At 38.2% G+C, this 26,332-nt stretch overlaps 3 protein-coding genes across 4 annotated transcripts in view; 1 reads left to right on the top strand and 2 right to left on the bottom strand.

Moving 5' to 3' along the window:
- LOC307161656 (sucrase-isomaltase, intestinal-like) overlaps positions 1-22,003 on the top strand; it is a 33,711-nt gene extending 11,708 nt beyond the window's left edge. The window contains exons 10-31 of one of the 2 annotated variants that reach the window (XM_079876524.1): positions 664-789; positions 1,894-2,025; positions 2,180-2,296; positions 3,167-3,280; positions 4,095-4,179; positions 4,269-4,386; positions 6,530-6,701; positions 6,915-7,031; positions 8,046-8,200; positions 8,858-8,942; positions 9,317-9,373; positions 9,470-9,594; positions 10,351-10,439; positions 11,120-11,169; positions 11,327-11,500; positions 12,374-12,523; positions 12,617-12,820; positions 14,002-14,156; positions 14,811-14,979; positions 16,633-16,729; positions 17,949-18,061; positions 20,928-22,003. In XM_079876524.1, coding sequence (XP_079732650.1) covers positions 664-789; positions 1,894-2,025; positions 2,180-2,296; positions 3,167-3,280; positions 4,095-4,179; positions 4,269-4,386; positions 6,530-6,701; positions 6,915-7,031; positions 8,046-8,200; positions 8,858-8,942; positions 9,317-9,373; positions 9,470-9,594; positions 10,351-10,439; positions 11,120-11,169; positions 11,327-11,500; positions 12,374-12,523; positions 12,617-12,820; positions 14,002-14,156; positions 14,811-14,979; positions 16,633-16,729; positions 17,949-18,061; positions 20,928-20,933 — 2,610 coding nt within the window. In that variant the 3' untranslated portion in view covers positions 20,934-22,003. Of the gene's footprint in view, positions 1-663; positions 790-1,893; positions 2,026-2,179; positions 2,297-3,166; positions 3,281-4,094; positions 4,180-4,268; positions 4,387-6,529; positions 6,702-6,914; positions 7,032-8,045; positions 8,201-8,857; positions 8,943-9,316; positions 9,374-9,469; positions 9,595-10,350; positions 10,440-11,119; positions 11,170-11,326; positions 11,501-12,373; positions 12,524-12,616; positions 12,821-14,001; positions 14,157-14,810; positions 14,980-16,632; positions 16,730-17,948; positions 18,624-20,927 lie in introns of those variants that run through there. The other variant, XM_079876523.1, reaches the window with a different exon arrangement.
- The window catches only part of LOC307161680 (uncharacterized protein), a 484,934-nt gene that overhangs the window by 154,062 nt on the left and 304,540 nt on the right, over positions 1-26,332 (bottom strand). The gene's annotated exons all lie outside the window — the stretch shown is intronic.
- The window catches only part of LOC307161653 (NACHT, LRR and PYD domains-containing protein 12-like), a 51,534-nt gene continuing 46,247 nt past the window's right edge, over positions 21,046-26,332 (bottom strand). The window contains exons 18-19 of the mRNA XM_079876517.1: positions 22,086-22,247; positions 21,046-21,272 (exon numbers count right to left, since the gene is read on the bottom strand). Of these exons, the coding sequence (XP_079732643.1) occupies positions 21,263-21,272; positions 22,086-22,247 (172 nt within the window). The 3' untranslated portion in view covers positions 21,046-21,262. The remainder of the gene's footprint in view (positions 21,273-22,085; positions 22,248-26,332) is intronic.

The raw sequence follows: 26,332 nt of genomic DNA, 5'->3' as shown, positions 1-26,332 counted from the left end.
ATTAAAATCATATAAAATATTATCATTTATTACACAACTATAAGTGACTATTGTCCTGGTCAGAATATTTGTATTTCTTATAAAAAATTCAAATCGCATCAATATTTCATGACCGTTTCAGGGTTATTTTCATTAACTCAAACTTAGAACTAAAACCATTAAAAAAGATAAAATTATTTCAGCTGTTAACTAGACATAATTTCTCTTTTTCTTTCTAGTATTAAAATAACTAAAACTAAAATTGAAATAAATGTTTATAAGAACTATGTAGACATTAAACAAACCTACTAAAAATAACAAACACATGCAAGAAAATTACTAAAACTTGAAAATTAAAATGAAAACTGAAAACAAAACAAAAAAACTAATTCAAAATATGAATAAAAACTAAAATAATATATCAATGATACTAAAATAACACTGGTCCATTTATGTTTTTTTTCTTAGCAAATAGCAGTAATAAGCAGTCAGGCGGTCATTATTGCAAAATAAACCCTGATCCTGATCTCGCCATGAACTTCTTACCAAAACATCAAAGCTAACTGACATTAGCTCGTGACGGGAGTTGAAGTGAACTCCTATAGGCCCAGATGAAGCTTCCAGATGAGCCTGAGGAAGTCCTGTGATGTTCAGCGTCTTTAACATTGCATTATGTCTCTGCAGCTGATCGGCAGGCCTTTCATCCCTCCGTACTGGTCTCTGGGCTTCCAGCTCTCTCGCTGGGACTACGGCAGCCTGGACGAGGTCAAGAGAGTCGTGGAGAGAAATCGACAGGCCGGCCTTCCATATGTAAGGGCCAGGAACAGAAGGAGGCTCCTCGCTTTCTTCTGCAAAACTTGATTCCACCCAGTTCTTCAAAGCCACAGTCGAGAGCACAGAATATAGCTGACAGATTCATGAATAATAACTGCACATATACATGCATTGAGAAGCGTTTGGCACCTTATGGTGGGACTCTAACTGCCGAAAGATGCACTGAAACTCAGTGTTTAATATAGTTTGAAACAAAGAAGGCATTAGCATGTCAGGATGGTGCATCTCCACCTGATTAGCATTAGAAAATGACTGGCATCTGATGGAAGTCAAGCCTTCTAGAACAATCAAAACAGACAGCAGTGAATCTACAATGTTAGCATGCAAAAGAGGCATTAGCCATCATAAAGGCTGAAGGACTAGACTTCAGTGTTATAGTGCATGATCTTGATTCCTTAGTGAAACGTTATACATCAAATAGATCCCTGCGGTCTTCCGATCAGTCTCTTTTAACGATTCCAAGATCTAGATTAAAACTTAGGGGTGACCGCGCCTTCTCGATCGCTGCCCCGAAACTTTGGAATTTGTTTCCCGTTCACATCAGATTAGCTCAGACTATTTCGAGTTTTAAAAACTCATCTATTAACTCAGGCTTTTAATTCCTCTGGGCGTTGAGTCAAAATTCTCTGTTGTTGTTTTATGTTGTCTATGTATTTATTTATATTTTATTATCTCTGGAAAGCACATTGGTGCAACTGCAGTTGCAATGAATTGTGCTATATAAATACAATAAAGAAGGAAAGAAGAAAGAAATGAACATTAACAACCTAAGAATAAAGCTTCCAGAAGCAGGTTTTCACATATATGCCATAGAATAACCATTTCTGGTTCCCCAAAGAACCTTTCAGTGAATAGAATCATTAATGTCTTAATGCAAGAACATTTTAATCTAAAGAACCTTTTCCACTATAAAGAACCGTATGTGCGATGGAAAGATTCCATGGATTCTTCACAGAACCATTGATGCCAATAAAGAATTTCCATAATTATACGCTGAAGTGAAACAGGATATTCAGTGAGAGCGGGAAACTGATTTGATGTAGATTTTTCAGAGACTCACATCATTATTTTGTGTTCCAGGATGTCCAGTATACTGATATTGACTACATGGAGGACAATAAGGTCTTCACCTTTGATACAGTGAAATTTGCAGAGCTGCCTCAGTTTGCTGACTACATGCATGATAACGGGCAGAAATACATCATCATATTGGTGAGCCATTGATATTGAGGTTTCGTTTATGCTGAGCTGCAGAGTTTTATAGGTTGGGACATTAGTTCTGGGTTTTGGACTGTAGTTTAGAGTCATACATTTCAACCCCTTGCTGAATTTGATTTTGTCCAGTTGAACATTTTCTTCTTGGTAGGATCCTGCCGTGTCCACCGGTCGGAGGATAAACGGACCTTATGAAGCTCTCGACAGGGGTCATGCGGCTAAAGCTTGGGTCACTGAAGCGGACGGGGAAACACCTCTACTGGGAGAGGTACGGTCCTCCAAACATACTCCTGATTGGGTAATCGTTAGTAGGGTTTGGGACTGAGAACTAGTTCTTCTTTATCAAAATATCTGAACTTGAATGATTTCCATGATGTTTGGTTTTAGTAATTGTTGTTGGACATCTGCATTTTTACACTGATGTGGACAGATAACATATCATTCTATTGCAGTGTCCTCGCTGGTTGAAATACACAGTGTGAACAGGGTCTGACTGTAGGATCTACTGTACTGTAACTTATTTTTGGTGAATTGGTCAAAAAGGAGCATGTACTGTAAATGCATTTAAAATGTATTAAAATAGAAAACGTTAAATTGTAGTAATATTTCACAATATTACTGTTTTTACAATATTTTTGACCCAATAAATGCACCTTTGGTGAGGAGAAGAGTCTTCTTTTTATTCTCACATGAAATAAGTGAATGATCTAATAATGGACATCTGGAGTTGCCATTAAATTTACCATATGCAAACTTGAGTTAGATCACATATCAGCCACCCCTCAGGGCAATAAGGCACATATCACTTGGCAAAAATATCATGTGTGGCAGATGCGGATTGCTTTTTTATGGTTTTATTTTAGGTCAGTGTTTGCATTGATTTTTCAGTTTAGTGTCACACCTTCCTGCAGCTCAGAGCCATGTGAGAAGAGAGGGATAAAGGACACAAGAGGGAATGGAAATGCCAATGGTTTAAAAAAACAAAAAAACATTTAGACCGGCTGTTTTTGCAGTGCTAGGTGTCTGTGACCTATTGTAATGCTAGCGAGCGAATCATAGCTCATTTATTCATTTGTTCATTTGTTAATTAGTTCGAATGAGAATTCAGCCCATTCTCCTCCCCTCTCTCATGTCACAGGTCTGGCCAGGGGAAACCGTGTTTCCTGACTACACTAACCAGTCTTGCATTGATTGGTGGGTTGATGAAATTTTGCGCTTCCACAAAGAAGTCAAGCACGATGCTCTCTGGATTGTAAGTAACCGGCAGAGATCCTTATCCGTCACCAGATATTGAACCTGATCATTTTACGACCTGGTGGAAAGGTCATTTATGAGACACTACATCAATATGTATTAATCATGATAATTAATCAAACACAGCAAAGCTCAATAAACATCTCATCTAGAGTACAATATAAACTACAAAAGCTTTAAAGTCAACATAATATCATAATTGACCCTACTTACAGTAGTAATTCATCAAACTCCTGTTCAGGAAAATTCACATTCATTTGTATAGCGCTTTCGCAGTGCATATTTCACAGCAGCTTTACAGAAAATGCATGTTTCAAATATTGCAATCAAGAAGCTAGTGTTGAAGAAATGCAGTTTACACCATCCAATCAATTCCCGATTGATAAAATCAAGTTCAGAAATCAATCAATATTCTGATTCAGAAATGAAAGTAAAATGGTTACGAATGCCGACTTCATGTTGACTGTAAAGCCTCCCTACACTGGAAAAAAGAGAAGTTGAGCTGACTTAAAAAATAAGACAACCTATCACACTAAACGTGTTAAGTTAAATTAATTTATTCGCCCCAATTAAAGTCAACTTAAATACTCTTGTTCCTCTGAGTAACATTTAGTCTTCTGAACTTAAAAATTATTGTCAGGGCAATCAAAGAATGTTTAGAGCAGCTACAATTTTTCATCTCCATGTTTAATTTTCAAAGATTGCTTCAAAACATGAACATTGTTTGCCTCTTAAAACTAGCGTTTGTTTTAATTTTGAGAAATTATCTGCCTGCATTAGGGAGCGCTGAACTACTGCTGTTTTTTTCTCAGGACATGAATGAGGTGGCCAGTTTCGTGAAGGGAAGCATCAAAGGCTGCACTGATAACAAGCTCAACTATCCTCCATTCACCCCACGTGAGTCTGAAATGCATCTACAGCTTCACATCAGCATCTCCTCACTCTCTGTAAACATCCGTCCTCTTGATTTCCATTCGGCTCTAAAGGTATTCTTGATAACCTGATGTTCAGTAAGACCTTATGTATGGATGCTAAACACAACTGGGGGAACCACTATGATGTCCACAGTCTCTATGGCTACTCTATGGTCCTGGCCACTGAGAAGTAAGTGTTGGTTTTTCCACACTCTCTGTGCAAATAATCTCTGTTATGACTGACTGATGACCGTTCCAGTCTTGTCATAATAATTAATATGGATTAACATCACAACAATGTTGCATTTACTAGTTGATATAGTCATATATGAATGTGCTCATGGTTGTGACATCATAACCATGATGATTTCGGAATTATGTGTATGAATCATTTCATAAATGGGTGGTTGTAGGAGGGGAGGTTAATGTTGTTAGTCTTAGTTTATGTCTACATAGTATATTCAGTTTTTTTATTTCTCTGTTGCACAATGTTGAATCTGGATAAACTCATTTTACTTCATTTTGCAAGCACCTGATTTTTAAAGTCTGCGTGAACCGGAAGTTGCAAACGACTTTTCTCCAGTGTTGTGACGTATTTCCCAGTGAAACGGAATATTGAACAGAGGGCAGGGTTTTACTCTAGCGCTCCTCCTCTCCATCTCTGCTCATAACAGACTAACGGTTTGAGGGGAGTGGTTAAGCGTTGCCCAAACCAATTCCTCAAACCTACGTCATCAGAGAAGGTCCTCCAATGCAGAGGGGAGGGGCATTTTCAGATTTTGATTAAAGATTACGAAGCCAAAAATTTTTTTTGTGTGGATTGACTTGCATGGATGAATTGTTCACCACAAAACGACCAATTTAGGCAAACAAAGTAAATATGGTCAATTTTGATTTCATGTGGACTTTAAGTTGGAAATAAAATGGTAATTGTGTCTTTCCAATATCCTTCTTGATGTGGGATGAGTTATACTGAACCAGCGCTCAGTATAACTCATCCTCTAGTGAGTGCCGGTCCTCCCTATACACAAAGTAGGCCTACACAAGTTGCATAGGGTCCCCGAACCACCCCTTGCTCTCAAAGATGATTTAATGACTAGGGCTGAACGAGTAATAGAATTTCTGTTTCGTTTTTGATTGTGGCTTCCAACGACTATGAAAAAAAATGCTGAATTCCTTTAAAGCAGAGCACTGTCTCTCTTCCTACGTAACATCCAAATCAGTCCAACCAAGTAATGCGACTGTCGTAATATACAGTCTCCTGATGGACGTGAAAAAAAAGGGTTAAAAGCGTATTGAGCTGCGAAAGAAACGCTGTTCCCCAATTAGATTTCTGTACGCGGGATCCGAGACGGAGCAAAGTGACAAGTTTAGAAAAAAACTGACAAGTTTAGGCTATTTTGGGCTTCGGGTGTCCAACGAACTAATACACACAAAAATATGGGTATTTGTCAAAATGTCTGTCTTGGCCAGTTTCACTGGAACCCAGTTGGTTATGTCTTAAAGGTGCTGTGTGTACGTTTTTTACTGTACTAAAGTATAAAAATACCATAATATGTTTGCAGATATTTAGGAAACATGCTGAGTTCACATTCTCGTTTCTCTGAAAAACACTTCTACAGCCAGATATTCGACTTTGAAATGTGCGATCCGTGTCGGACTGTGTTTTTTTGTTTTGGTCTGTGTGATCTCGCTCACTGCCAGTTTATCCAATAGTCTTCGCCACCACAGGTCACCAGTTGGTGGAAAACACAGTGTATTGCAGCCATGGAAGCCAGCGAACGAAATGGGTCAGAGATCGCAGATTCTACCCGACCTAAAAAAGCCTCGACATTTGTCTAAAAATCTCTATAAATGGGAGATATTTAACTCATCATAAATCAATAAATCAACTCATCAATTTACAATGTGTAAGTCTCCTCACATTCTATTGTCAATTGCGCTTGTTCCTGTTGCGTGTCTCAATCTGGCAACCGGTGTGAGCATCGAGTCTGAGGAGCAGGAGGTGCGGGAAACAACTCTCCCCAATATTTTACATTTGGACTGCAGTACCCAATTCAAGAACAGATTAGGGGTTGGGGTTCACTTTGGGGTTTTTATGAACTCACATTGGTAGAACATTTGTCGTTCCGTTTGTAAATTTTATTCGTTTTTATTGTATATTTCAGCTCACTGTTGTTGGTTAACATTGAAATTGCTCTGAAAGAACAGATTAAGGGGTTGGGGTTCACTTTGGGGGTTTTATGAACGCACTGACATCGGCAGTCTTACAAAGTTTTGCCCCCAGAAGTCTAGGACCGGCACTGCATCTAATGTTGTGTTTCTGCTTCCAGGGCATCGAGAGCAGTGTTTGGGACGAACCGTTCAATGGTTTTCACCCGCTCCTCCTTCCCTGGGGTGGGCAAGTACGCTGGGCACTGGTTGGGTGACAACGCCGCCACCTGGAATGACATTAAGTGGGCGATACCAGGCATGCTGGAGTTTAACCTCTTTGGAATCCCTTACGTAAGTGGTTTGACCCCAAATGAAACGTCTTTTCCAACATGGCTAATTGATGGTAGACACCAGTCTTTCTTCATAACGCAACTGATTGAGTTTCCATGAAATGCAATTAGAAATTGAATGGGAATGCATTTGCACTCAGTGTTCAGGTTGAATATAGAGTGATTTTCCCTCCTCTGGAGAGTCTAAACTGAATCTAATGATGTTATTCTGCAGGTCGGTGCAGACATCTGTGGGTTCTTCCTCAACTCGTCGGAGGAGCTTTGCAGACGTTGGATGCAAGTCGGCGCATTTTACCCCTTCAGCCGTAACCACAATGCAAAAGGTTTCAAAGTATGTGCTGCTCTTCAAACACCCATAAACATTCAATCTTGAAGTGTCTTGCACTTTGTAATACATCTTTCCCTCGCGGGTCAAAATGATCTGAAGCCCTAAAATTTACTTACATTTTTGGGGGGTATGGGTCCAGAAAGCTTATTTTATTTCATTTTGATCATATTTTTTCTATATTTTAATGCAAATATTTTTGGTTATTTTTTATTTACCTTTAAATTACTAGATTTGATTAATAAATAATAATAAAAAATAGTAATTTAAGTACATTCCTCACATTCTTTCAACTTAAATTCAAAATAACTCACAATTTCCAGCATAACCCTTTTAATTCAGCTCAAAATATCTTACATTGGGCATCTTTGCGGACCTCTTGTGGAAAAATAAATAATATAACATGATATTTCATGACTCTTGCCACTAGATGGCCTTATAGCTCTATATGAAGCAAATGAGCTGTTCCTCTGGGTCCTAAAGTCAGTTTCTCTTCAGTATGCATTCAGATACACATTATAAAATAATTTTTTGGTAAACTTTTAGTATTTTTTGGGGTTTTTTCTATGTGTACTGAAGCATTCCTCACATTCCATTCATTCCTATTGGGGTCAAATTGACCTGCGAAGGAAGGATTTACTTTTTTTAAATTTCAACCACAAAATTCCTCAAATCAATTAAAAAAATGTTGTGTATTCGTGGTTCAAGTGCGACAAAAGTCGTAGGGTCATGGACCCCTCTGATGAACACTTAATTTTTTAAATCTTAAAAAAAAAGAAGAGTTTTGGATGAAAGCTGACCCGAGGGAAGGATGAGGGTGTAAACATCTCTGTGACGTGTTTCTGGCCCGACGGCAGCGCACTGAATTACAAACTCGTCCTCTCTCTTTAAATGCAATTATTTCCCTATTCATTATTGTGGGATTGGCGTGAGAGAAGCAATGATGAAGATATTATCAGGATCCACGTGTCCATTTCTCTCTTTGCTCTTCCTGACTAGTTTTCTGTCTCTTTCCATCAGGACCAGGACCCTGCATCATACGGCGCTGACTCTCTCCTGGTGAACAGCTCCAGACATTACCTGGAGATCCGCTACAGCCTCCTGCCGTACCTCTACACGCTCTTCTACAAGGCCCACGTCAGCGGAGAGACTGTCGTGCGGCCCATGATGCATGAGTGAGTTTGTAAGCACGTGCAAACAGCAGTGGGACAGTTCCAGTGTTGCTTCTGTCTTAATGACCTTCATGTATTTCTATATAAGATCTCTCATATAAGATGTGTTTAGAACTTAAAATAATTTCTCGAATTAAACTCAAAACCTATTTCTTCGAAGTAAATACAATATCGTTCAAAGTTAAGGAAAGACATTTAAAAAAATAAAATAAAATAAAAAATCAGAAAAGATGCATTAAATGATCAAAAGTGACAGTAAAGCCATTTACTCAGTAACAAAAGATTTCTATTTCAAATAAATCCTATTCTTTTCTTTTTTTTTTACTTTATATTCATCAAAGAATCCTTAAAATGTATCACTTTTTCCACAAAACTGTGAAGCTGCACAACTGTTTTCAACACTGATGATAATGATAGTAATGATGCTGAAAATTCAGCTTTGATCACAGGAATAAATTACAATATAGTCACATAGAAAACTTTAAATTACTGATCAAATAAATGCAGCCTTAGGGAGCAATCTTTTCACTTTAACTTTTTTCCCACCTAAATAGTTTAATAATCAAAAATGTTTATAGTGTGCAGTGTATATGTGTATATATATATCAGCACCCTGAAACGTCAACATCTGCTTGATAAGAATTGTTTCCCGCTCTGCAGGTTTTATTCCGACAGTGAAACCTGGGCAGTGCACAAACAGTTCATGTGGGGAGCACATCTCCTCATCACACCTGTGCTGGATCCTGTGAGTGAACACACACACGCACACACACACACGCACACACACACACACACACACACACACACACACACACACACACACACTTGAGTGCCACCATCTGAAGTGTTCTCTCATATTTTCTTTTTGTTCAGTTACTTCTTTTTTGTTCGTCAGCTTCTTACTCTCCAATATTTCTCTCATATTCTCTTTTTCTGACTCTTGAAAAGTCATGACAGGAGGACCATATCTCTCTGAAAAATGACCACCTGCGATGGTCTGACCAGTAGTTTAATGAACATTATTAAACCATCAAAATAATGTTTGTCATTATGTTTAGCTGATTTCCTGTTTGTTTGTTTGTTTGTTTGTTTGTTTGTTTGTTTGTTTGTTTGTTTAAGGGTTTTGAAACTGTGGAGGCCTATATTCCAGATGCCATCTGGTATGACTTCGAGAAGGTAAGACCATCCTCTCACACCACAAACCTATATTCATAAACTTATATATATATAAATATATATATTGACAATGCAATTTTTTGGATTTTTATATAGGAGATAAGAATTACAGATCGCAAAGCAAAAGTTTCCTTGAACCTGCCCGCTGATAAACTTGGTTTACATCTGAGAGGCGGAGCCATTCTTCCTACACAGAGACCAGACGTCACCACTACATACAGGTAATGATGGGAAAGAAAAGAACATACCTGTAGATTTCCCCTAGAAATACACATCACCAGCTCATATTAAAGCACTGTCACTAAACTCTATCCGTGAAAATACAGTCAATCCGCTCTCAGGGAGTCTTTCAGCCCCCTCCACTTACATTAAACACATCTAATGCCCATTTCAAAAAGTGTCTGCTATTTTTTGGAGATTTTTATGTATTATAGTCTTCTTTGAATTACTATAGTATTTGAATGAATTCAGAGCAGTTGTAACATGATTCACAGCATCACTATAACATGGTTAATTTTGTAAAGTGAGTTTAATATGAGACTGAGAACGTACAAATATTTAGATTTTTGTGTTTTTGTGTATTTTGGAACGTTTATCTTGTTTATTGTTGCTCTGTGTTTTCATTCATCTCATTCCTGTTCATCTGCATGAGGCCTGAGTTTCTATTTAACATTAGGAAAATTTGTCTGTGTTCAATAGCTATTTATTTTGTAGTGCGTTTATTTCCCTCTGAATATATTACACCTTCAGCAGTAGAAATGGAAATGTACCGTATCTCTCAAAGAATCTTTTGGGCTGCACTAGCATTCAAAACAGGGCTGATACACAAATGCATCACAAATACACATATTTAAAATCCACCCGGCTTTGTTGCACGGTGTCTGTGACGTTATTCACAAACAAGAATCCCATCTAATTCAAAGGATCCATTTTCTGTCTGCTCTTGAGTTTCTGGTAAAAGTTGTTTGTTCCCTCAGCCGACTTCATCCCATGGGACTGATCGTCGCACTCGATGACAACAAGGCTGCGTCAGGCGAGCTATTTTGGGATGACGGAGAATCTCGAGGTATTTTGGAGGGACTTGCTATTGATTAAAAGTTGTCCAGTTCACTGTCTGAAACAAAAATCCTGTTAGCTCAGCTTCATTAAATAATAATGACCAATACAACTTTTGATTTTAATTATATATTAGTTAATGTTGAAATTAACATCAACTAAGATTAATAAATGTATAAGAAGTATAACTGGAGCTCAGGTGTGCAGAGGCCTCAGCAGAACGACTCTAAAGCAAGAGGAGACCAACCAAACCCAACCTCAAAGACAGTTTATTAAGGCGGCCTCACAGAAGGCCGAACAGTTGATGTCACTGTCTGATAGCGGGCCAATGTCATTATGGCATTTGAATCACGTGCTTCAGACACTGGTCATGCTGAGGCGTTCCCCCAAAGTGTAACTTTACCTTGCTGAGGTTACCTTTAAAATTAGCAGAAATTGTAACTCCAAAATGTTCAATGAATTAAAAGAAAACAAATGTTTGCGTTTGCAAGACATAAAAACACATGAACATGGGCAAAGAACATGAGATGTAGTGAAAAAACAACTATTTCAAATTGGTCACAGGGTTATCCTTATTATTGAGCCCTATTAGATTTACCAAAATGTTTCTTTTAAAAAACAGATAACACTTGTGTGACTCATATATAAAGTTGATTTTTCTAACATAACTTCTTTCTCTTTTTTTCTTAGATACTGTTTCATCCGGCTCCTACATTCGTTACCAGTTTTCCGTGGTTAATGTATGTCATCCTAATGTCCCATTTCTGTTTGTTTGTTTGTTTGTAGGTGGAATTACATTGTATGTCCAAAAAGCAACGTTTAAATATGTATATATTTTTTAAATGGCATCTATTACTAAAATCTGTAGTGATATCTGATATTTTTCTGCTGGATCAGGATGTCTTGACAATGCATGTTGCTCACAATGGCTACACGGACCCAAACAGCCTGAAGTTTGAGAACATCACAGTGATGGGAGTGAGCGCGGCTCCCGCCTCTGTGCTCGTGTCGGACGGCGTCACTACAAACTCTCTGTCGGAGTCCCAGGTTAACTACGATTCCACCAAGAAGGTAATCATAGTTTTAATATAAAAGAGTTTTCTATTCACCACCAAAGTCAATATGAAACTGTGTTTGTGACCAGTTTTACTGGTTTTGATTGAAATAGGAAATTCAACACCCTACAGAAATGGGTGTAATGCACACTGAGACCAGGAATATAAAGAAAATAGGGTCCATTTGTATTTAAAACACTTATCTATGTTATCGCCTCTTCAAATATTATTGCATGATATAAAATGTAGCTAGAATAACAGAATGAGCAGAAACTGTACGAATCATATCATGTTTGCTTTGGACTCGTCAAAGTCCTCTAGTCTAAGTCAAAAGCAACAGGCATATAAATTGACAGAAACTTCAATCTAATACTTCCTTTAAACGCCAAGGTTTTCTCAACAAAAAGCCATCTGAAAATAGCCGCCCTTCAATGGGCTTTACAGAATTCTCTGAAATGCATTAGCTAACATTTGGAGAACATATCTAATCAAAGTGAAAAAAAATCACAGCCGACGTAACGTAATTACAAAATAGAGCCTGACTTGTGTTTAATACTGAGCAGGATTCCCTCGGGGACCAGGAGAGGCCCTTTCATTCCAAGAGAGATGCTTTCAAAAGCACACACATATTAGGCTAGGATGAAGGGTATTGCTTTCTCCCAGAGCTCAAGGTCTGACTTTGATCTTAATCTATGCATGACACATTAATGTCAGCTGCTGTAATTTATGGCACGTCCACCAACTAACGCAAGAAGACTTTGTGAAACTCAACAGTATTTGTCATTTTTGTTATTTACATACTTTAACTAGAGGATAAGATTCTGACATGAATACACCTGCTGTCTTTTGCGTGATATACTGTATAACACTGGGTGTTTGTGTCTGCTAGGTGATGTATCTGAGAAATCTGGAGCTGGAACTGGGGAAGGACTACACAGTCAACTGGGAGGCCAAATACCCAAACTCTAGGCACTTCGACTGTCACCCTGAAGCAGGTGGAGATCAGGACAGATGTGAAGCCCGCGGCTGCATCTGGAAGGTCTGAGAGAGAAAAATAATCAATATCATTGTTTTCAAAGACGCTGTTTGATCTGAGGTGTTATAACGTGATTCAACACATTGTCTTTCATAGCCTTCAGATATTCCCAAGGAGCCCTGGTGTTATTATGCCGAGACCCACGGCTACGTCACCAGCAACATGGTTGAAAAAGCAAGCGGCATCATTGTAGATATAGAGCGCAATACCGATTTCCCATGTCAGCGTTCTCAATCTCGAGACGTCAGCAAGCTCCGTGTGGAAATCACATACCTAAGTGGGAAAAGCCTGCGCTGGAAGGTATGCTTTTCTAAATTTAGGATTAAGACCAAGACAATAGGGGCTTTCGCACCCGTTAGCTCCAGGAACTTGGTTCAAGGAGATAGCAACCAGGGCGATTCCCCGAGAACTAATGGTTTCCTCAGGAACATTTTCCTGGTTACATTCGCACCGCCAGTAGGAACTCTGAAGTGACGTAAGCCACACTTGTTGTTGTGACTTCTCATCAAAAAGCCATCTGAAAATAACCACCCTTCAATGGACTTTACCGAATTCTCCGAAATTTATTAGCAAATTTGACATTTGGAGAACACATCTAATCAAAGTGAAGAAAAGCTGTGTGGTTTATGTCCAGTGCTGCTAGCTGACATAAATACATAATCATGTTTGGCTTGGTCCCCTCAAAGGTGCGTTGGATTTTCTCCTCAGCAAAAGGTTAAGAGGTCCGTCTATCACTGTTTTTCATGTTCGCACAGTTAGTTTCTGGAGTAAATATATGGCCTATAATCTGTGTGCATACATTGCTTTTAAAAAAATGGCGGGTGCTTGTTTCACGAGCATTCGTCCAATCAGCGTACACTAACGTCACGGATAGTTCCTATAGTGCTGGTTTAGACCGACTCTGAAGTAGGAGCTACATTAGTTTCTCCAAAAGGAGTTCCTAGAACTAAAATCGTTCCCAGTTCCTGCGGTGCGAACACGCCAAAATCTGGGAACTTCCGCCAATAGTTCTAGGAACTATGAAAAGGTTCCTCCGGTGCGAAAGCCCTTAATGACTAAATATAGCCTACTATTTACATTCATGCATTTTGGCAGACGTTTTTAGAGGTTCGGAGAGATTACTTCCTTTGGCAACAATATTGGAGTTTTCATTGTGAAAATTTGGCAGGTCCATTTATAAATTTGAATTAGATTTTTTTTATTATTAACAACAAAATTCTATTAGGGAAAGTGTATATTTTTATCTGCTGTCACTATTCTCTGAGGTCACCATTTATAATCACAGCATAAAATACATTTACATTCATGCATTTGGCAGACGCTTTTATCCAAAGCGACTTACATTGCATTTAAGGTATACTTTGTTTATGCGTTCCCTCTGTGTCACTAGCGCCATGCTCTATTGTTGAGCTTTTTTAAGAATTAGGAATTAAGAAATATAGAGATGAAGACTACGACTGATATTGGTCCTATTAATCTAGATCTTTGACCCAGCCAATGTCCGTTACGAGGTCCCCGTTCCCCTCGAGCTTCCCGCCACACCAGAGACAGAGGAAAACAACAGACTGTACAGGGTTCAGGTCCAGCACAAGCCATTCGGCATCCAAGTCATCAGAAAGGGCTCAGAAGAAGTTATGTGAGTAATAAAAGAACTGATAACAATGTAAATGTGTACCTTGAAATGCAATGTGAGTCGCTTTGGATAAAAGCGTCTGCCAAATGCATAAATGTAATACTTACACCTCAATTACTCAATTACTTTATATGAATGTATAAGGAATATTGTGTATTTTATCTGCTGTCACCATTTATCTGAGGTTAACCTCATGAAATACATTTATATTTATACATATGGCATTTATATTCATGCATTTGGCAGACGCATTGCATGCAAGGTCAACTTTTTATCAATGGAATCTAATGTTTGAGTTACAATAAATGTTGTTTGCATATTTACCTTAAATTATTTTTACATATTTATATATATTATTATATTAAATAAAATGCACTAAATAAATATATATTTTATTTATTAATTAAAATGCATACATATAAAATAATTAGCAATATTCTATTTAAAACTGAATGAGATTAGCATGTCAAAGTTCCCAAAGGTATTGCAACTACAAATGAATTGGAGAAAGCAAGAAAGAAGCAGTGTTTTGGAGGAGCACATGATTCCAGCTCTGAATAGCAGTGCTGATGGTGCACTTCTAGGACTATAAAAGCAGTTTGCCTTCTTAATAAAAGGAACTTATTTTTCAGTGTTGTTAAACCTCTTTTCCTCTAGATGGGACTCTGCCGTGCCAGGGCTCACATTCTCCGATCAGCTCCTTCAGATCTCCACACGCCTCCCCTCAAACTACGTCTATGGTTTTGGTGAAACAGAGCATCCCACCTACAAACATGACCTCAACTTTCACACATACGGCCTGTTTGCCAAAGACCAGCCTCCAGGGGTGAGTGTCCGAACCAGTGCTGATGTTTTACAAGCGTTTGATAATGTCATCTGCACTTTAAACACATCCCGTTACAGCCAGCCTAATTCAGCTAAAATGTCATTTATTCCTTTGATAATATATATATATATATATATATATATATAATATTAGTGTTGTCAAGCGATTCAGTTTGATCATCTAATTAATTACATGATGTGGCGATATTAATCTCAATTTAATCACACATCAAATTTGGCTGAGAAATTCCCCCCAAAAGATCATTTAAAGTCATTATTGTGTTAAATGAGAAAAGCATCAAATAGACATTACAAAAGTAGCTTTAGAAATAAATATTTTATTTGATTCAACATAAGGGTGAGTAAATGATGACAGAACTTCTTGAAGCAAGTGCCTTGAATTTACCCAGCTAACCGTCCTGTTATTGGCGGTCAGTTGTCTATACTGGACACGCTGACAACCTTCTCTGACTCACTTCATGACACAATGCCCAGAGAAAAGAGAAGCAAAAGGAGAGATACATGAAATAAGAGAGAGAGAGATATAATGGCATTAACACTTAAAGGGTTACTTCAGGATTTAGCATTAAGCTTTGTATTAGTAGAAAACCTGTAGTATTTTCGAATTACCATGCTTTCCACCCTCATATCCCCCTGAGAGGAGAGATTTATGTATTTTTTGTCTGGAAAAAATCCTCCGATGACGCAAAAATCGTCATTTTGCGTCATCGGAGGATTTTCTGGCCAGAGGCTAAAGACTACCGCCAGTAGATGGCGTTGTTCCGCATGTTTTCAGCCCGCCCATAGGAGGTGGGATCTCACTCACAGAATGTACACAGTGTCAGCCGTCTTTCTTTGGAAGCTAAGCTAGCAGGCTCTTGTTCTGTGGAGAAAGCTGAGTAGTAGGAGAAAGCTGAGTAAGTAACCATCCTCCTTTTCCCGGACTTGTCCGGCTTGTGCGGCCCGATCGTTCAAAATGTACGGGATTCAGCTTTTGCTTTCTGCGGTCGCTATTCCTTGTTTACATGCACACCTTTTGTTTCAATCTAACTGAATTCATTCCGATTGGTGAATTTGAATGTAGTGTTTACATGAACGCTAAACAAGTGATCGGTTGATGTGCGTTTTACCATTGCTAAGAAAAATTCCCGCTCCTCCGTGAGAGATACGAGACCCGGCGCGTCTCAGTAATGACACCACCGGCCTCGCGCTGTTCTCCCGCGGCCGTCAGCCTCGTCCTGCTCGCCACAGTAAACATGATGAATGAATGGCGACTGTAGAACGCAAAAGCCGAATCCCGGACATTTTGGACGATCTCTAAATCCCTTGCAAACTCATCACGTAGGCTAGCTTTGTTGTTTTAAACTGCGCACTCTTACCGGTAGGCGTGGCCTCCTGAGACAGCGAAGCAAGTGCATTCTGGGAGTTGTTGTCTTTCATCCACATAAGCCAAAAATACATTTTCTGGCTTTTCTCAGTCTAGAAAGCTCCAAATTCAAAAATTTCTTCACATTTCTTCTACTTAAATGACCTATTTTAAATACACATTCATCTTCCCAGAGGTGAAGTATCCCTTTAATTGTCTGTTTAACACTGAGGACGACTGAAATCACATCACAAACTCAGACTCTGATCTCTTTCTCCCCGTCTGTAGTTCAAACTGAACAGTTATGGAGTGCATCCCTTCTACATGGGTCTGGAGAAATCACGAAACGCTCACGGCGTCCTCCTGCTCAACAGCAATGCCATGGGTGAGTACAACCACACACTAAACGTGTGTCTCACGGACCCACCGGACACAACCTGTGCTCAATGCTCTAAGACCAACCTAAATACATCTAAAACCAGCCTGAGATGGTTTGCTGGTTTAAACGGGTCTAGTTGGCAGCTTGTTTATGGACAAAAGCAATGAAGACACTTTCAAAATAATAAATTAAAGCCTATTATTTCACCACTAAAAAATAAATGTATTATTCAATTTAGTTAATACAAAATCTATTATTTATATTATTCATTTATATTTTCTGTAGTTTTCTATAATATTTTCTCTATAATTTAGGGAGATGGTTCACATTTTTTTTGAGCAATTTATTTGACTAAATTTGGATCTGTGCATACCAATGTGTTTTTAAGAAATATATAATACATTTTATTTTGCATAAGTTTAAATACTATTGAATTATGACTACATCACGATTTTTATAATATATTACTATTTTTAATCACAATATGGCAAAAATAACTGGGGATAAAAGTGCTTAATTTGATAATATACATTTTTTATTACATTTTTACTTTTTTTATTTTCTTAATAGGCTTAATAGTAGAATTTTTCTTAAAAATTCACTACACTAGTAAGCTCAGTTAGAAGTATGTGGTTGTCTTTATGTTCAGACAGATACATGGTTTACTGCATGAACTCCAGTTCACTTAAAGAGTTAGTTCACCCAAAAATGAAAATTCTGTCAGTAATTACTCGCCCTCATGTTGTTCCAACTCCATAAGACTTTTGTTCGTCTTCGGAACACAAATTAAGATATTTTTGATGAAATCTGAGAGCTGTCTCACTCCTCCATAGGCTTCTATGTTATTGAAACTTGCCGGCCCAGGAAAGTTAGTAAAGACAATGTTTAAAATAGTCCAGTTGACTAAATTGGCTCAACCATAAGTTTATTGGATCAACAAAAGAGCTTTCACTACTGAAAAGCTATTTGATTCAGAAAACAGTGACGCTATTGAGAAATGTAGTTAAACTAGTAAATGCGACGCTACTGTCCAACACTGCATTTCTCACTAGCGAGGTAATAACGGCGTTGTTCTTGAAACGGATAAACTTACAGTTTTGCTATTAGTAGAGACGCTGCTGCCGAACACTGTTGAGAGACGCAAAGACTGTAATTCACACACTCTTATTCTCTCTCTGTGAGCTGAGGCGACACATTGAGTCAGGGATGATGTCATGTGTGATAGATGTGACTTTCCTGCCGACTCCGGCTCTGACCTACCGCACCATCGGAGGAATCTTGGACTTCTACATGGTGATGGGACCCAATCCAGAAGCTGTGGTTCAGCAGTACACTGAGGTGTGTGTGTGTGTGTGTGTGTGTGTGTGTGTGTGTGTGTGTGTGTGTGTGTGTGTGTGTGTGTGTGTGTTTTTTTTTGTTTATATTACATTGTGGGAACCAAATGGCCCCACAAGGATAGTAAAACCTGAGATCACCTCCATTGTGGGGACCAGCCAGCGGTCCCCATGAGGGAAATGGGTTAATAAACATACTAAATTATATTTTTTTGAAAATGTAAAAATGCAGAAAGTTTTCTGTGATGGGTAGGTTTAGGGGTAGGGTTAGTGTAAGGGGACAGAATATACAGTTTGTACTGTATAAAAACCATTACGTCTATGGAGAGTCCCCACAAAGATATGTGCGCCTGTTTGTGTGTGTGTGTGTGTGTGTGTGTGTGTGTGTGTGTGTGTGAGAGTAAATATACACACACACACCGCTTGTGATATTGCCATCCATAAATGAATCAACAGAGATACACACACGCATATATTATTGATTCATTCATGTTTATTCATTGATGGTAATAACACAAGCAAATAAATTACTTTTTCCTTACCAAAAATCAACATATGGCATTGTTCACAGGTTTGTGTGTGTGTTTTTATTTTTTATTTTTTTCTGAGGTAAAATGCATTGGCCAAATGATATTTAACTTATTTGAGAAATTACACAAAAGCTCTCGACAAAGGCGTGATCTGCGAGCAGCTGACCGGCGATGACTCTGAATTGTGAGCACGAACGACGTAAAAACGCAGGCGAAAGTTGTCTAAGTTGGTGCAGTCAGTGGAACGGGCTCTTTAAATTTTCGCGCTGATGTGACCGCGCATGTTACGTGACAATACCAACATGGCGCATGTAGTACATCCGGACTCCATTCATACTACCTGTATTCATACTATATAGAACGTACTTTTTTAATGGTCGCGAAGTACGTTCTAATTTAAATGTAGTACCTACTCACATAGTACGCGATTTCGGACGCAGCCATTGGCTTCATCACGGTCTCCTCTCCACCAGTGAGCTGGTGTGTGTGTGGTGGGCATTCTGGAGCAATATGGCTGCCGTCGCATCATCCAGGTGGAGCTGCACATTGGTGGTGGTTGAGGAGATTCCCCCTTCCATGTAAAAGCGCTTTGAGTGTAGAGAAAAGCACTATGTAAGGGATAATGTAGAGTGAGGCGGTTGTTATAGCGAATAACAACCCCGACAGGTGAAGCGGAGGGATCTTGAATCAGCCTGAAGGGGTTGTATTCGCTATAACAACCGCCTCGCTCTACATTATCCCGCTTATTACATGGCTATTTACAAAATAAATAAATAATTTGACACAAAATATTGATTTAAAAAGGAGTTTATTGATTTAAAAATTATTGTATTGCTTCCGCTAAAGAAAATAGTCTGTTCCGCGTCCATAGCAACGCTCTGTTTTTCATGGCAACGGTCTGTTATACTTCGCAGCGAATATTATATTATCAAGAAATAACAGACCGCATTCTACATTGGAATTCAACCAAGCCATGTAATAAATAAATGTAATGAATTATTATTATTATTATTATTATTAACATATGTTTCTGGATAAACATCTTTGTTAATTCTGCATTCCAATTAACAAGTCATATTTGAGTAACAAGTTTACAGTTTATGTTAAGTTTATGCTTACAACCAGGGTTTGGTGCTGGTTATTTACCTGTCATTTCCCTCTTTAAGGATAAGTTATGTGTAGGGTTTGGGTTTCTGGACAGGAATTGTGTTCCAAGATGAAAAAAAAATGTTGACCCAAGAATATGTCCTGCTTGAAACCACAGCAAAGATCTTTACACACAGCAACTCAACATGTATCTCAACCCAAATATTCAGTTACGTTCCAAGACCATAAAATAAATTCTCATTCAGACACTCTACCAACATGTACAACATAAGTTAACTGACTGTAAGAGCTAGTGCACGTCTGTGTTTGTGCTGCAAAGTACACACACACACACACACCCCCCCCCACACACACAGAGCTTACTGTGCCATAAGGCTTACACCCTGGTTAGCCAGTGCTGACTGTGTCATTCATTTGCCAAATGTTTAATTAAATTGCAATGTAATCGGGCCATATTTGCTGTGTCATGTGTGGGCCACTTTAGGTTCACATTCAGATTCACAGCGATTACTGTCCCTCATCTTTGCCAAAACTGGCCCAGATATGTTTTAAGATAACTGGGCCACATTTGCTGCAACATATGTGGGCCATATTTGGTTTACACCCAGATTAGTCATTGTCGATTGTGCCACATCTTTGCCATAGGTGGCCCACATTTGGTTTGTGATATTTGGGCCATATTCATTATTTATCATATGGGCCACTTTAGGCTCACATTCAGATTACACATTGCCATAAGTGCCGCATCTTTGCCTAAAAAGGCCCACATGTGATTTAAAATATTTGGGCCATATTTGCCATTTTACATGTGGGCCACTTCAGGCTCACAGACATTTTGTCCGGGCCATAAGAAGGCCTGCAGTGCCGCATCATTGCCTGAAGTGGCCCACATCTGTCTGCTATCTGAGGAGCGAGTGAAACACACACACTGGTAAAAATGTTTAGTCGGTCTGTAGAGGAGAAGAGACTTCATCCACAGAACAAAGACAATATACTGTAGATCTGTGCATCAGCAACAGACACACACACAACTAACTTCATATACAAGAAAACAATAACAATAAAGATATTCTGTGTAGAAAATGTTAGAGAGAAAATGTAAATGTTTAAAAGTTACATGTAAACTTTATATCTTTTGAAACATTTATGTGCTATACTTAACAATAACGTTCATGATTATAAATATTTTCATAATTATGGATGAGTTCAATCCAAACATTATTATATTTGCAGGCCTGATCCTGAAGATTTCTGCTGACACTCATCTGAGCTTCTTCCTCTGTTCCACCTTTAATTACAACTAAACCATCATTTGGCTGAATAATAAACCTACATGAATCATTCAATATCACATGTTTCTAATACGCATGCTAACACACACGCTGCTTTATTTAATTGTGAAGTCTGAGTCTCTTCCACCTGTATGAAACACATTTACACATTTATTTCTCCTCATAGACAGTAGTGAGACTCTTCTGTGGATCACCTGATGGTTTCTGCTCCTCTCATGATCATTTCACAGATTTAAACCTTGATGTAAACAATCCACTGACGTTAGCCGATCGATCTTAATCTACTCTGTAAAGTGGAACATAAGAGAAAACAATCAGTGTTCAGTGGAACAAAGTGAAAATTATTATATTTCAATTGCTGTTTTTTTTTTTTGTGTAAAAATAAGTTAAACTGAATTCCTGTAATCAGATTAATTACCGACTTTACATGATCTTGCATAGATATTTGTGTTTTAAATATAATAGATTTAAAACCTGAATCGTTCATATGTGTGCGTGTGTGTGTGTGTGTCGGTGCGACTCCTATTGAGCCTCTGTAAAGGAGAAACTAATGAGTGTACGGCGTATGGAATAAACCACAGGGAGCAAATACAAATGTTATTTTGAGTTCAAACACAAACCTTTAGTTAAAGCCGTTTGTCCTCTAGTTTAACATGTTTGTAGGCTCTTAGTAAATAACTGAGAGTAAAGTAAGTGTAAAGTAGTGTGACGTGTTGCTTGTCACAGTAAAAACACACTAGAGACAGAGACATTTCTCATGTGAGCTGGACGCTGTGAGCTGAAGCTGAACTGCACTGATTTTAGCAGGAGTGCAGCGTTTCCTACAATCTGACCAAGTCTGTTTTCACACTGAAATGATTCACTTCTACTGACACAGTTAATAAAGCAGGTGTTGATGTGTAAAGCTGTGACAGTGAGCTTTTGGTCTCTTTCCTCCTCTGTGTTAAACATTTCAATAACTTCACATTTTGTTCTCACACAAACCCTTTGTTGCAATAAAGCTTAATGATAATTTCCTTTCACGAATGTTTGAAAGGTTTGTTCACATATCAGAGGTAAATGAAGATCTCTTTAATATCTCAAAGTGATGTTTCCTCACCTCAGGACACAGTTTGAGTCTCGTATCACGTCTCTGAGCCGCTGCTTTGAGTCTCCTATCTTATTGCCTCTCAGATCAAGCTCTTTTAAAAACTGCAGTGCTTTTGAGTTAGTCAAAGACTGAGTTAAAGAAGAAACATCTGTAATGCCACAGCGATATAGACTAGAAAGACACAAACAGAGGAAGAGAGATTATCTTACAAACAAATCATGAATGTGAAGAATTTTACACAAATATAATGTGAACTCAGACTCATTGTGAGAAATTGAGTATAAAGTCAAGTCAAAGTCAAAGTTTATTTATAAAGCACTTTTTAAAAACAGCAAGTGTTTAACAAAGTGCTGTACACGTATATCCTATATCAATGATAAAAACAGTCAACGGCACAGAAATAAAAGCAATAAAACCACTCTCACATAGCGTCAAATGCCAGAATGTAATAATAGGTGTAGCGTCTGGACCAATCAGACACACACAAATTATTCATTTATTTAATGAATAATCCTGCAAACTCACTCTCCCAACTAAGGCCTGTGAAACGTCCCCCAAAAACTAACATCCCAAAGAAGCTAACACACTGGCAGGACGCGGCGTCTTGTTACAGGACACACACTGAAACTGGTAAGAGTTTTACGATCCAAAGGAATGTCCAGAAATCTGTGAATCCCACTTAAATTCTGGCAGAAGAGGAGAAATAAACCCTGTAATCCTATACATTCTATATATAACCACTTGAGATACATGTGTAAACATGTATCTAATTTTCCCATCTCATGATTTTCTTTTATGTGGTGCGGCTTTTGTATTCTTGTAAACTCTATTGGGTTAATGTTTCAGACTTTGCATATTATGGTTAACCAAAATCATATGTGGGGCATGTTTGGTCTCTTAAAAAATCCTATCTTCGTCTACGATTTGTAAATCTACATTACATTTTGCTAACTTTGTGACACATTAGTATTATAAGCATCTTAAAGATTCTTGTGTTAAACATCCAATCAGATTACATGTTCAAAGACAATAGTCGTAAAAGAATTTCCCTCCAAAGGAAAATCCTCTCATTGGCTCTTGCACCTCCAGAAGGTGTTACTTCTTCACACTTTAAAAACCCAAGATAGGCTTTTAGGTATCTCTCTTACTCTTGTACTGGAATGCTGACGTGAAGATGATGCTGAACTAGAAGTTTCTAAGGACCCCCAAAGCTTGTGCCAGGCTGCGTCCTTGTCTTTCCATTCACCAAAGATACTCTGAAAACCACTGGTTCTCTCTCATCAAGACCACATCAGCAAAGATCAACTGGAGCCTTAACAGATTGCATCAGGACAGTTTAATTCAAATGGGTGAGACATGCAAGTATCAAACTTAGTCTCATTATTTGATACATTAAAGGTGCCGTAGAATGGATTATTTTATTATTTTATGTTTCCTGGGGTGCCCTTATAATGTTAGTATGTTTTTTAGATCAAAAATTGTTATAATTTAGAAATAAAAGGCATATTTCCTAGCCTGATTTCATCCTTTGATTTGAACACTCTGTTTGAGGGGGTTGTGTCTGCTGTGACTTCAGTGTTGTTGCCCACTGCTGTGATTGGCTGACATGATTGCATATGAAATATCTGGCATTACATGTAGAGCTATCTGGAAAACTTTTACTATTACAGCTATTATACGTTTTTACTATTACAGCTATCGGGATTAACGAATCATGAGAAGTTTTTTTTAAGTATTTAGATCTTTTCCCATCACATAAAAGGTTGCAGTGATGAGCATTGAGCAGATGACAGCCTGTTGATCGTATCACTGCAACGCGATTTACTGATGCATAAACAGTGTTGAACGACTTTGAGAGAAAGATTATCTGTCTGAACTTGAACAATTACACATCAGAAATTCACATAACCCACTGGTTCTCCAGAGGCTCGGATGAAGGAGCTAAAAAATATTTTTGTGTTCATTTGTACAAACACTGAGCAACTGCCATACTTCGTTCGCTCGTTTGCAAGCCACGATGTCTCTCGAGGAAAAAACAATATTGCGCTGGATCTAGATAACACAGTGTAAATTATCGTTAATAAAATCACTACTTACCGCTTGCGGGAATATAACGTTAGTTGAAATTGCCCACTTCGTCCGTTTGAGACGCCGAGAGAAGCCTGGCTGCTTGATATTGTTCCAGGTTAGAAAAACAGTCCGTGGTGAAATGGGCAGAGCAACTAACAACTTCGAATTAAACTGTAACGTTAGCGGTATCCGATTATAGATAGATAGATAGATAGATTATAGATAGATCTGCCATTTTCCCTATGATCCTCCTCCTGCTTGTTTCTTCACCTGCAGAACTTCTGATGATTCGGCTGTGCAGTTTCACCTGGCACTGAACATGGGCTGGCATATGCAAATTTTTGGAGGCGTACATATTAATGATCCCGACTGTTGCGTCACAGTCGGTGTTATGTGGAGATTCGCCTGTTTTTCAGGGATGTTTTTCAAAAACGAGATTTAAATAAGAAAGGGAAAACTATGGTGTTTGAGACTCACTGTATGTCATGTCCATGTACTGAACTCTTGTTATTTAACTATGCCAAGATAAATTCAATTTCACATTCTAGGGCACCTTTACGTATCCTAAACCCTTTTAAAGAAGGGTGTGTTAGAACTAAACTGATGGTTTGCTCAAGGCTGTTGATCTGCTGAATTTCAAACAATGCTATAACTTCTTGCTTTCCTGTATTCTGCTTCAGCTCTCTTTCCCTTGGTAAACTGTATGCATGTATGTGTGTGTATGTTAGAGTAGTTTAAGTGTTTAGACTAGTTAATAAAATCTTGTTCATGTCACACGTAAAGTTGTCCGTGTCTCAAGCTCATAACTGGAGTCACTAATCATTTTTGCTACTGCTCTTAGTAGTACGGTAAATTAAGAAAGACATTTCCCATGCCCCGGAAATGTACATTTCTTAGAGTTAATAAACAATTAATCCTGAGTGTTCACGGGAATACAGGCTAATTGATTGTAATATTAATTTACAACAGTAAGTTAATTATATTAACTGATCCAAATATTCATAATCAATTATAACCAGTTATTATTGATTATTAATATTTCATAGAGCTAATTTGCTACATTAATGGTGGAGAATGAATAGGGCATGATTAAACAAAGGTTATGAGCTTAAAGGAGAACTCCGGTCAATTTTAACATTGAGCTCATTTTTTTGTACATTTGGAGTGCTGTCAATACAGAGAACAACGACAAAAATCGGTGTTGCCTACACCGAGTTATTCTATTTTTAAAATTTGCACCCTGTTGACTTCAATGGGGCAAGTACTAAACCTGCTTTTAGCCTCTTAACATCCTTGATGTGTCATTACAAGTGCACAGAAAATGTGAGTGATTCCTTCTGAGTGAACACGAGTGAGTCTGACTGCAGTAGATGTGAAAGAAATGTATAAAAATGATGTTATTTAAGCCAGCGCAAATACCTTTGTTTACATCCTGTTTTTCGGTTGAAGTCCAAAGTAGTCGATTGCCGAGTTCACGCGCGTGATCATAGGTATTAAACCTATGCGTGTGAACTCTGCAATCGACTACTTTGGACTTCAACCGAAAAACAGGATGTAAACAAAGGTATTTGCGCTGGCTTAAATAACATCATTTTTATACATTTCTTTCACATCTACTGCAGTCAGACTCACTCGTGTTCACTCAGAAGGAATCACTCACATTTTCTGTGCACTTGTAATGACACATCAAGGATGTTAAGAGGCTAAAAGCAGGTTTAGTACTTGCCCCATTGAAGTCAACAGGGTGCAAATTTTAAAAATAGAATAACTCGGTGTAGGCAACACCGATTTTTGTCGTTGTTCTCTGTATTGACAGCACTCCAAATGTACAAAAAAATGAGCTCAATGTTAAAATTGACCGGAGTTCTCCTTTAAACCACTGTCAACCTAAAAGTGTGTATTTGATAATTCTAGTCAGAATAGGACACAACATGCGACACCGCACTAAAGTCACTAGTTGCTGGCTTGTTTAAATGCAGATAAATGATGATTTGAATTGACATCTCTACTGTAATTGAAAAAGTCTTAACACATTTAAGCATATTTTCAAATGGTATCAGTGTAAGGTTAACCCCCTGAGGTCGGCTATCGCGCCGGCGCGATAGGCTCGTTTTTTTCCTTATCAGTGAAAAAAATAAATAAATAAATAAATAAATAAATAAATAATAATATATATATATATATAT

The sequence above is a fragment of the Squalius cephalus genome, assembly GCF_949319135.1.
Source record: "Squalius cephalus genome assembly, chromosome: 7".
Lineage (NCBI taxonomy): Eukaryota > Metazoa > Chordata > Actinopteri > Cypriniformes > Leuciscidae > Squalius > Squalius cephalus.
This window is presented reverse-complemented; position numbering and strand designations above follow the sequence as displayed.